The sequence below is a fragment of the Echinops telfairi genome, unplaced genomic scaffold (genome assembly GCF_000313985.2).
Source record: "Echinops telfairi isolate 266 unplaced genomic scaffold, ASM31398v2 ScPeMD7_7458;HRSCAF=8496, whole genome shotgun sequence".
Taxonomy (NCBI): Eukaryota; Metazoa; Chordata; class Mammalia; order Afrosoricida; family Tenrecidae; genus Echinops; species Echinops telfairi.
The window spans coordinates 7313498-7325669 of NW_022111358.1; the positions used below are offsets into that span (position 1 = coordinate 7313498).

A 12172-nucleotide genomic window follows, 5' to 3' on the forward strand; every position below is an offset into this window, starting at 1 on the left:
GTAAATACCTGATATGCAGGATGTATTTTCATTGTTACAAATTGAACATAATTAAACTTAATTAAAGCATAGTGATGAATCACAAAAACAGTACGTAATTACATATTGTGAAATATTTATTTCTAATGACAAATAAATGAAATTTTGTCTTGAAGCATGGTGTAGCATGGTTAACAGTCTTCACACCGGGTACACTTATGTGGGCGTATCTGCATGTGGGCGGACCCACCTGGAGACAGATTAAGGAGCGGTGTCTTGATTCCTAAGACCATTGGAAATACGTGTCTTCCGATGGTCTTACCCGACCCCTGTGAAACTGTCGTTTGACTCCCAAAGGGGTCGCAACCCACAGGTTGAGTACCGCTGCTTTAAAAGGTTGTACCCAGAACCATGTGTCTTAGTACTTCATGAGCAACAGATATATTTTTCTAAGGATTTGGAAATATGTACTTTTCTCCACACAAATTGACTTTAGAACACAGCCCCCTAACGAAGATACACTACCACTATAATCTAAGTATAAAGCAGTAGTCACTATGTCATCTAAATATAGTTATGAATTTGGATGGAAATCATCCCTGGAAATTTTGGTTCATGTATGTTCGATATCAGCTATGGCAGGAGTTTATAGTTAGAGTCTATGGTTGGACGTACAGGAATATACAAATCCTCTGAAACTATATGCAAAATTCAGTGTATGTGGGGTAAGCTTTTTTCCTGAGAAGAGCTTCCCAAATGTTTTAAAAACTGTCCATATTTCCCCAAAGCTACCAACCCATAAAGCCACAGGCCCAGAAACAATGATGCGCACTGTATGTTATCAAGTAATGCTACACAGGCTAAAGTTCCTACAAGACCTAATGCTGAACTGATGAGCCGAGAGTTTTTAATGCTTAGTTCTTTAAGATAACAATGAAAAGGACTTTTTAGGAGTTTTTTTAAAGAAGGAAAGGAGGGGGCCAGAAATAATTTTAAATTCTACTGGAAAGGTTGACCTGTTTTAACTCTCTTAAAAACATACTTATCAAAAAAAACAAAACAAACAAACATACTTATCAAAAAATTAGATATACTTGTGTTGTTATAAATTGCTCAGAATCATGATTTGCTATGTCTAATCATGGATAGAATCTGAACTTCATGTACATAATCCATCTCTGCATTTTAATTTCTCACCACTCCCCTCAGGCACAACATCCCTCACAAACACATCTTGTAACAGATGTTAAGAAGTGGTTTACCTTCAGTCTCTCTCTTCCGATGTCGGGCTTGATGAGCTTTCCCAAGAGCCGGTTTTCCTGTACTTTTCTTTTTTTCTTTCCAGTCTCTGGACAAAGAATGGCGTTACACACTTGAACGGCGGTTTTATACTGGAACAAGGGCACCTTTAGCAAACTCTCCAAATTCTGAAACGGCCCACACTTCTCTCTGTACTCTACGATATTGCTGGACTTTCTTCCACGAAGCAACTTGAAAGCTTCCAGTTCTTTGTTGGATGCTGTGTTCAGCACGTGCAGGATGGAAGCTTGCTGCTCCGAAGAGAAGAGCAGGTCGACTGCGTGTGCAGGTCCCTTCGTCCTGTCATCACCAAGGGCGGCGTTGGGAATCCTTTTCTGAGGTGCAGATTTTGCCCAACAGCAGGAATTATGTAGGGCCTGGAAAAGGGAAGACCGCACTGGAGCTGGAGAGCACCTCCACCTCACTAGAAGAAAAAGGTGGCAAAATACAAGTTCAGAGGTCTTACTCCTTTTAGGATTAGTGACATCGCTCTTTGCCAAGGGGCAGATTTGCCTATCGTTTAAGAGGGCCGTATTCTGGAAAAGCATCTTTAAAACAGGTTTAGTTTCCAAGCAATGAAGTCCCCAAGAAATCTCAAAAATAGGCTTCAGGCTCAGAGGGCAGGGCTTGGCACCTCATCAGACTCAATCAGAAAACATACATAAGGGTCAGTCGACAGACCTGGAACTATTTATAGGCCCTTTTCTTCTTCTTTTTCATGTCTATCTATTTAAGGTAGGCAGGATACACAAGCCAGAGAAGAAAATCACAGGGCTGACAGTTCTGGGAGGGTAGGGGAAAGGAGGAGGTAGGGGAAAGGGAGTGTGGAGCCAACAAACCCAGAGACAAGGGAACAACAAGAGATCTAAAATCGATGGCGAGGAGGGTGTAGAATGCCTGGTAGGGTTTGATCAAGTGCAATGGTAGCCAAGAGGAAGTACAAAGAGCCAAATGAAGGTGGAACATGATAGTGGGATGGGAGGAAAGTAAAAGGAAATAAAGGAAAGAACTAGAGGGCATGACAAAATACCAGTTTATAAACTATCAAGGGCTCATGAGGGAGGGGGAAGCGGGGAGGGAGGGGAAAACTGAGGACCTAATGTCGGGGGTAAGTGGAGAGAAAATGTTTTGAGAATGATGTACAAATGCGCTTTACACAATTGATGTGTGTATGGATTGCGATAACAGTTGTATGCACCCCTAATAAAATGTTTAAAAAAAAAAAAAAAGAAAGAACTAGAGGGCAAAAGACATTTATAGAGGTATGAATATAGGCATGCACGTATGTAAATATATTAATATATAACAATAGGGATATAGGTCTATGTACATATGTTAACTATTGAGGTAGTAGGGCCTCTACTCAAGTCCTCCCTCAACGCAAGAACACTTTCTTCTAATAACCTGACATTCTGTGATGCTCACCTTCCCAACACTATCACTGAAGAAAAAATGGGTGCATAAACAAATGTGGTAAAGAAAGCTAATGGTGCCTGGCTATCAAAAGATATAGCGTCTGGGGTCTTAGGCTTGAAATTATACAAGTGGCCATCTAGCAGGGAAGCAACAAAGCCCACGTGGGAGAAGCACAACAGCCTGTGTGATCACGAGGTGTCGACTGGATCAGGTATCAGAAAACCCAAAACAATCATGTTGATGTGAACAAGAAGGGGTGGAGGGGAGAACTAAAGTCCATCTGTAAACAATTGGACATCCCCTCACAGAAGGGTCACAAGGAACGGATGAGCAGCAAGGGTGCAGTATAGCACCAACTAAACACATAACTTTCCTCTGGTTCTTTAATGCTTCCTCCTCCAACGATCATGACCCTAGTTCTACCTTACAAATCCAGCTAGACCAGAGCATGTACACTGGTAGATAGATCTCTCAGTACACAGGATCTAGGACAGATAAACTCCCCAGGAACAACAATGGGAGTAGCAATACCCTGAGGGTAGGGGGGAGATAGGGGCCAAGGGAAATAAAACCAATTACAATGATTGACATATAACACCCCTCCCAGCCCTCCATGAACAACAGAAATGTGGGTGAAGGGAGACTGGATGATATAAGATATGAAAATAATAATTTATAATTTATCGAGGGGGTCACAAGGGTGGAAGGGTAGGAAAAAAGAGCTGATGCCAAGGGCTGAAATAGAAAATGTTTTGAAAGTAATGATGGCAACATATTTACAAATGTGCTTGATACAATTGATGTATGCATTGTTATAAGAGCTATTTAAAAAAAGGGTTAATCTCAAAGCTATTTTTAAAATAGAAGGGTTTGGGCTTGATTACTAGAGGCATCTTTTGATTTGTATGGACCAATCCTACAATTTACTATCTGGAAACTTTATTTTATTCCTATTTAGAAGCACTTAAAAAAAGCTTTCAACCGATTAGCATTTTAGATAGCATTTTGAACTTTAGAGGGTTCTTTTTGAAATTACTATCCCATGAGGGGTACTTGTCTTCTACCTTTATTTTCTTTTTCACTACGGTTTCCCTCTCTTCTGGTGGGACCAGATACAATGAAAGTTTGTTTATGAGGAACGTCTAGACCAGCGGTTCTCAACCTGTGGGTGGCGACCCCTTTGGGGGTCGAACCACCCTTTCACAGGGGTCGCCCGATTCATAACAGTAGCAAAATGGCAGTGATGACATAGCAATATAAACAGTGTTATGGTTGGGGGTCGCCACGACATGAGGAACTGTATGGAGGGTCGCGGCCTGAGGAAGGTGGAGAACCTCTGCTCTAGAACGTTGCCACGTGAGTGGAAGATGGGAGGGTGTTTCTGATTTTCTTCCGACCACTTTTCTCAAGTTCTACCAAAAGCATGTTTTTTGCAAGGAGAAGAGCCATACGAGCGGCAGGTTTGGAAAACTACATGGAAGTCGCCCTGGCCCCTCAATCACAAGCCAAGCAAGCCCAACTCCCCGAGCTCGGGGCCCGAAGCCGCCGCGTCAGCTCAGCGACGGCTCCGAGCGGGGGAGCAGCACGTAACGGGGAAATCGGTCCAGAATCAGGGGCTGAGGGTAGGCAGGGAAGTGAACCCTGAGTCCCAGGCATCCTACCTCCCTCCAAGAGAAGTCTAGAGAAGCTCATGTTCCCAGCTACATCAGGGAGCTCTGGCCGCCCTTCCCCCTCTGCCAACTTCCGGTCCCGGTGTGCCGCCCAAAAGCGCTCGGGCGGAAATCGGCAGGAAGGTTCCGGCGAGAACTCCGTTCCGCGGCGACCGGAAGTGTGCCCTGTTGGCAGTGGGTCTCCGCAGCCTAGCTACCCGCCCCTACCTCAAACCCCTGGGTGGTCCGTGGGGATGTTCCTCTTCATCCCCGGGACAAGTTCGCCCCGACCGGTCCGTGACCTTGGCTGGATAGGTGGGGATGGGAATATCTGAAGAGGAAGCAGCGCCTAGACTACTTTTGGCCTGTGGTTGGCAAGACTTCGTTCCCTGGTTTCATTCTGGGAACACCGACTGATGAGCCTCCTCTGGAGCTCAGGTTGAGGCTCAGAGCAGGGTCTGGGGGAGGAGAGAGTTGCGGGTTCGAATAAACGGCAGTCACTGCAATGTCTTGATAATTTAGAAGAGTCTTTATTCGGTTATAACCGGATTGCTGGAATCTAAAAGCGATTCTTTGATTGCAGTCCCGAGTCCACATTTTAGTTCATCTTTAAAGGCTCAAAACTCATTTATCCTTTGTTTAAGACTTAAGCAAGCGTGGACAGAAGCAGAAAGCAAAATTAATGTCACTATTCTTTAGGATAGGAAGCGTTACAGGATACAGCATTGATTATAACACTGGTAACGTCAAGAAGAGCAAGCCGCATTACCAGGTACATTCCTTATCATAAGTGAAACAATACCAAAATTGACATTCCTTATCATAAGTGAAACAATACCAAAATAGAACATCCTGGTTACCATAACAAGATCACGCCATATAGATTATACATTAAAAGGAACAATATTAAAACAAATGATACATTGAAGAGTAGTCTAAACCAATTGTAGCGTCCAGAACCTGGTTACATGAGAATACATTCTAAAATCAATTACTAGTGGGACTTTCCGAGATGGGAGGGGGAAGGAGGCAGGTCATTTACCAGTTAAAAGAATGAGTTTGCTTTGCTAATCTGCCGCTTCCTTACTCTATTTGGGAATTAAATCGTTGATTCATCAGTAACTTCTTTTGCATGTAGGTTAGTATACTGGGTTTTCAATATCATACATTTAACAACTTCTATATGGTTTTGGATGAACTTTCTTAATGAATTGTCCTGACAATTTTAAAATGATGGCTTTTAATCTGTTAATAGTTACATTAATTATATTAGAGAGGCGTTTTTTAACAATCATTTTATTAGGGGCTCATACAACTCTTATCACAATCCATACACACATCAATTGGGTAAAGCGCATTTGTACATTCATTACCCTCTAGAGAGGCCTTTCAAGCCATGACTCTGGGTGAGGCGGGCAGAGATAGCTGTGGCTGCAGACCCTGCAACACCTAGTTGTTAAACAGACAAGGAGACAAGCAGGGAGGGGGTAAGGCCAAAGGAGCAAGAAAACCACAGTTGCCAGGAAAGCCTTACAATACATTTATGACCTATTGTAACACGTTTTAATAGTTTAATTACAATTTGCGGAAAACCTAGACTGTGATAACACTACCTTTCATTCTGCGTCAGGCAGGGCAACCTTGTGATGTGAGTGGTGAGCTCAGGCAACAAGTCCGTTCACCTTGACCGTGGTCGGAGCTGTCAGCATGATGGTAAAGGACCTTTATCAACGTGGTGTAAGCCTGGTGGACATGAACCACTTCATGACGACACAGTCACCGGGCTGGAATGGGTGCACAGAGAGGCTGCTTGCTCGTGGCTGGGGCCCTGCCTTCCACAAGAAGTTGTGGAGTCGGTGCTGGACAATCTGTCAGGTTTGCAGGGACTGACGCAAATTATGATTATAAATCTTTGCCTGCAGGTGTCATGGGAACAGTCAAGAGCTCGGTGTCAGATTAACATGACACCTTTACACACTTTTTGTCACATGCAATTTTCAAAACAAGGACAATAGTTCTAACAAAATAAAACTAAAATACATACAGTTTGAAATGTACCAGCTTTATTTAAATGTAATATTTTATAAGTAAGTTATTTTAAATAACAATGTTTTATGTCTTTATCTATAAAAGTTTGTCAGCCAGTTACGTTATGCCTTTATTCCCTCAATTTTGGGTATCCAATTTTGTACTGCCTACTTATGTATATTAACTTAGTGCTTTGAGAAGACAAGCAAGTTTTTTGATGTGAAGAATCTTTATTTCAATTGCAACCTTGTGAGTCGGCATCCATAAGCAAAGTCAAATGAGGACAGGTCGTCCATAAAGTCAGCAGCAATATGCGCCAGTTCACAGGCTTAAATAGCGTCTTTTCATCTGATCAGGTTTTGGTTAACTTAATGTAGGCTGCCTCACTTGGCTCCACCAGGGTGCCCATTGGGTGCCTTCCCTTTGACCATGGGTCCAGTCACAATTTTTTCTTTTAACAATTTCAGCCCCCTTGGGCTAGGCCATGAGCTTCAGCCAACCCGCTCTCATCTTCTTTAGTTCCTGTGAACTAGGTTCTTGGGGGTTAGTGACCAGACTGAGCTCGTTTTCTTATTACTGCATTTTCCCAGCTCCACACAAGTGGTGGTCACCTAGCCAGCATGTCAGGCTGCTCAGAGGCTTTTTTTTCATGTTTAGTCTTAGGCGAGTTTCTTCATGGCTTTAATTTTTCCCCCAGCCTTGGGCATAAACTAATAGTTGAAAGTTTAAAGAAACGAGAAGGGTTCCTTTTTCTTCTGCCAACAGTAATCTTCACCAGTGTCTGCAAATGTCCAGAGCACTCAAAGCACTGAATGAGGCTTACCTTTTCAGAGCCGCCTTTTAAAAAAAAAATCATTTTATTGGGGGCTTGTACAACGTATCACAATCCATCCATCCATCCATTGTGTCAAGCGCATTTGTACATTTGTTGTCCTCATCATTCTCAAAACATTTGCTTTTTATTTGAGCCCTTGGTATAGGCTCATTTTTCCCCTTCCTCCCTCATGAACCCTTCATAATTGATAAATTATTGTTTTTTCATGTCTTACACTGACCGATGTCTCCCTTCACCCACTTTTCTGTTGTCCATCCCCCTGGGAGGAGGTTATAGGGAAATAATTGTGATTGGTTCCCTCTTTCTCCCCCCACCTTCCCCTTACTCTCTTGGTATGGCTACTCTCAAGATTGATTCTGAGGGGTTTATCTGTCCTGGATTCCCTGTGTTATCTGTACATGCTCAGGTCTAGCCAGATTTATAAGGTAGAATTGGGGTCATGATAGTGGGGGGGGGAGCATTACAGAACTAGAGGAATGTTGTATGTTTCATTGATGCTATACTGCACCCTGACTGGCTCGTCTCCTCCCTGAGACCTTTCTGTAAGGGGATGTCCAATTGTCGACAGATGGGCTTTGGGTCTCCACTCCTCTGCACTCTCCCTCATTCACAATATGATTTTTTTGTTCTGGGTCTTTGATGCCTGATACCTGATCCTATCATCGCCTCATGACCACACAGCCTGGTGTGGGCTTTGTTGCTTCTCAGCTAGATGGCCGCTTGTTTATCTTCAAGCCTTTAGGACCCAAGACACTATATCTTTTGATAGCCGGGCACCATCAGCTTTTTTCACCACATTTGCTTCTGCAGCCACTTGGTCTTCAGAGAACATGTCAGGGTGTCAGGCAGGTGAGCATCATGGAATGTCAGGTTAATAGAACAAAGTGCTCTTGCATTGAGGGAGTACTTGAGAAGAGGCCCAGTGGCCATCTGCTCCTTTAATACTAACCCTATAAATATATGCACATAGATCTGTTTCCCCACAGAGCCTTCTTTACAGGTATGGCCTATACCCATTTTAAAGATTCAAATTGATGGCTGAAAGCAAATAGACTTACAAAATTATCATTTTTATCAATTACTGTTTTAATAACAGTCATTATCATAAAACAGTATAAACCTAGTAAAGCCAGATTTTAAATTTCAATTAAAAAAAACAAATTTTATTTTATTTTATTTTAATTTTTACTTAAACACTTTGATTGACATGAAATATGGCCTCAGGCTCTTGACTGATTTAAGCCAGGACAGGGCCAGACCCTATCAGCCACCTTGCCTTTCTGTCAGCCACTTGGATCTAGGAACATGGTTTCTTCCAGAGAGGTTTAAGAGGCCTTTTACCTGCTGAGTTTAAACTCACATTTATTGCATTTATTTTCATTATTATGATTTTATTTATTTATTTAGCCATCTTAGAAACAGGATTAACCAAAGATAACTTCTAGCGATGAAAATTTTAACTTTCCATGTTCTTTCTAGAACACAATTGAGTAAACAGTATGGCCTTATCTGACCTCTGGCTGTGTAGCTGCAAGCAATTTTTACAAGTCTCACTGTTCAGGGGAACCAAAGATGGAGTGTTAGCCCAATAAAAAGATTCTGGATTAAAAAAAAAAAAGATTCTGTATAATTCCAAATAGTATTGTTTACATAATTACAAATAGTTGCATTTATACCTTTAGAATAATTTTTGGGAGGGCCCCGATTAACAATAGTAACAAAATTATTAACTATATAGTTTTTTAATGTGGCCTTAGTGTAATTAATGCCATTTCTTTTATATAATTTTATATATATTGTGAAATAATAATATATTGTGAAATATTTATTTCTTTAAAAATTTTTAAATTTCTTCTTTTATACAATTTTTATGACAAGTAAAAACTTTACACAATTTATTATTTTCTTTACCAAGCTATGCAGTATTCTTCTTATATGTAAAGTTACTCCTGCTAAGGAGAAAATTTTTTAATTAGTTTAACAGATAACCAAGACATTTACACTTGCATTTTAGCTTTAAGATAACCTTTTGCAGATTTCACACACAATGGATAAGTGTTATAACTCAAAGTTTAAGGCATGTCCTTTTTTGTTGAGAAAGCGACTTTCTCCCCCCCATCTTCTCACAGTCCTGGAGCTCAGGGAGTGGTATTGGTGGAAACCACAGGTCCTGGCAAATGTGATCTAACAATTTGTATGAGGAATGTCAGCCCAATCAGAGTATCGGCACTTACTTTAGATGAAATAACCATCACGGCTAGCTCGGCCAGACACAGCACTCAGGAGCCTTAGGAGAAGTGACGTGGTCTCTGCTGAGCCTGTCCTTGTAGGAATCTCGGGGACAACCTGCTTCAGGTAGACACATCAACAAGAAACCTATACATGTCTTCATCTGTTGAAATATAAACACAACTTTCCCCTTGATTGAGCAAAGCTTTTATCATTTCATTATGCTTATTGCTATTATTTCTTTAATGCTTTTGTTCTTTCTAAACGTGCATTGGTTCCATCTTAAAGGTCACCTGTCCTGAATCTGAGCTGGCACGCTCTTTGGTTGTAAGGGCTTCTGAGCGGTCTGACCTGCTCCTTTTAAGGCCACGACGACAGTTCAGCCTACAGCCCTTTCGCTGGTTTCTCCAGGCATTCATAAACCCTTTGAGCAATTTCTATTCTAAAAAATAAAATGAAATTCGTTCTTATTTACTTTCATGTCCCACATTTGCTGAGGCGCAACATAGCATTTTGGGCATTGTAGTGAGTACGGCTGTGATCCCGTGATGTGAACGGCACAACCATTATTTGCTGGTGTCACTTCAAGTGGGGCGATCAGTTTAGAAAAACACAACCAGGGACTTGACCAGAGTTCCGCAGAGCAGGGAGCTGGCATCTGCTGACGCTCTCTGCTCTTTACAGGGGGAAGGAGGCAGGTCATTTAGCAGTTAAAAAATGGAGTTTCTTTTGCTAGTCTGCCTCAAGAGGGGGACAAGTACACAAATGATCCCATCAGTGAGGAGGGCAACGGAATAGCTGGGGGTTGGGGAGTGGAGTGCAAGGCCTTTCCACTCAGCAGAACAGCATGCAGGCAAAGGGCAGGGCAACATAGGAAGAGGTGACCCTGGCGATGGCCCTTGACATTGGAGCAATATTCCATTTGGAAGGGATGGAGGGAGATGTGGCTGGCACCAAATCTGGGTCAGGCCTGGGGCGATCCAAATTTGAGCAACTGAATAACATCACCAGGTGGCCTGAATCCGCTGAGGGTGAGTTAGCAGGTCCGTCTGAAGGAGCGTTTCTAGAAGGTAGCCATTTAGCAGGGCACGCGTGGTTTGGAGGTGAAGAGTCTGGGATCAAAGACAGGAGAGGGAAGCTTAGTAAGTACCTTTCCAGGGAGAGGCAACAGTCAGGGTTGAACCAGGAAAGGATCAAGGAGGGGCGGTGGAAGATAAGAATTCTCCCTGGAGACAAGGAGATGTCCTTCTTTAGCTTTGTGAGAGGGGAAGGGGATGCATTTGTGTTACATGAGTTGGTAATGGGTTGGCGGTCACAGGAGGAAGTAGCAGGTGTGGGGAATCACAAGTACTAATAAGATTTACTCATGGTAATTCCAGGAAGCAAACAAGAAATAAAGTCAACTCTTTCTGGGTGCAAAATCTTCCAAATGAGGAGGAAATACTTTTCTTTTAAAAACCAAAGCTTAGTCAACTTAACGTGGCCATGAGGAGCGCTTGGGGTGCTCTCAGCGATCAAATGGAGAGCTGGCAACACCCACCTATCACTAACTGCACAGCCATGGGCAGTTACTCTGCCTCTCTGAGCCTCAGCTTCCTCATGGGGGAAAAGGACATAATGGTCCCTGGCTCCCAGGACAGCTGGGAGGATAACTGGATGCAGAGAGCGTGGCAGATAAATGTTCCATCTCAGCGCCTTCGATGCCGCCACTTGCTCAGGTCTCAGCCGATCTCCAAACCCCAGAGTGGAGGTGAGATCATCTCTCACTTTGCCTTTAAAACCAACTGCCTGTAGAAGCCCTCGGGCTGATGCCGTCAGTGTTGGATGAGAATTGTGTTCCATGGGGATTCAATGGCTGCTCTTGTTTTCTTTTCCGGAAGCAAATAGCCTCGCCTTGCCTTTCTTTTGAGATGCCTCTGAAGGGACTCAAACCTCCAACCCTTTGGTCCGCAGCCAAGCACATTAGCACCACCAGGGAGTCTCACCAAATGTTTGTTCCTCTGGCAAAGCATCACCTCTTCTTGGAAGCTAATTGTTAGTGGCCTTGTGAGGAAACTCCCTGGGTCTGCAGAGCATTCATTCACATATTTACTTTGATCACAGGCTGGACTTCGTAGGAAAAGAAGCTACTACCTGGCACGGTTTACTGTAAACCAGAGTCAGTCCGTTCAGAATGAAAGGCGTCATCTTCCCCCGGAAACCAGCTCCTTCCCACTTCCCTGTTTTTGTCACCCAGAGGCTTATGTCTCAGGCTCCTCCCGTGGCTCCCTTCACGCCCGCCCCTTTAGCCTGTCCAGTGTCCTCACGCGTTGGACTGACCCAAGGTTAATTGATGTTACATGTATGTGTGAGACAAAAGCTTCATGAAACAATACTTAACGATTTTACGGGTGATGCACCTTGGTAGTTTCCATTCTAGTTCTGTTTAAATCTCTTTGGACTTTTTGTTTGGCTGGTTGGTGAGAGAATAGCTCTTTCATTGTTTAAGCCACTTGTAGCTCAAAATTTGGTACATGGAGCTGTTAAATTGCTAATTAACGCAGGATGTTTCCCACAATGCATACTGTCTTGCCTCTGTGCCTTTCTACCTGCTGGCCCCTTTCTATGAAGTGCACACACACACACACACACACACACACACACACACACACAGAGGACTATATTCTGCTAACCTTTTAAGGGTTCACACCTTTTAAAAGCCCTCTAAGCCCGCCTGTATTCCAAGCCAGAAGTATTT

At 43.0% G+C, this 12172-nt stretch overlaps 1 protein-coding gene across 1 annotated transcript in view; it reads right to left on the reverse strand.

Moving 5' to 3' along the window:
* The window catches only part of TEFM (transcription elongation factor, mitochondrial), a 10006-nt gene extending 5587 nt beyond the window's left edge, over nucleotides 1-4419 (reverse strand). Inside the window, exons 1-2 of the mRNA XM_004707341.2 lie at nucleotides 4356-4419; nucleotides 1242-1702 (exon numbers count right to left, since the gene is read on the reverse strand). Of these exons, the coding sequence (XP_004707398.2) occupies nucleotides 1242-1702; nucleotides 4356-4386 (492 nt within the window). The 5' untranslated portion in view covers nucleotides 4387-4419. The remainder of the gene's footprint in view (nucleotides 1-1241; nucleotides 1703-4355) is intronic.
* Between the last annotated feature and the right edge of the window lie 7753 nt (nucleotides 4420-12172).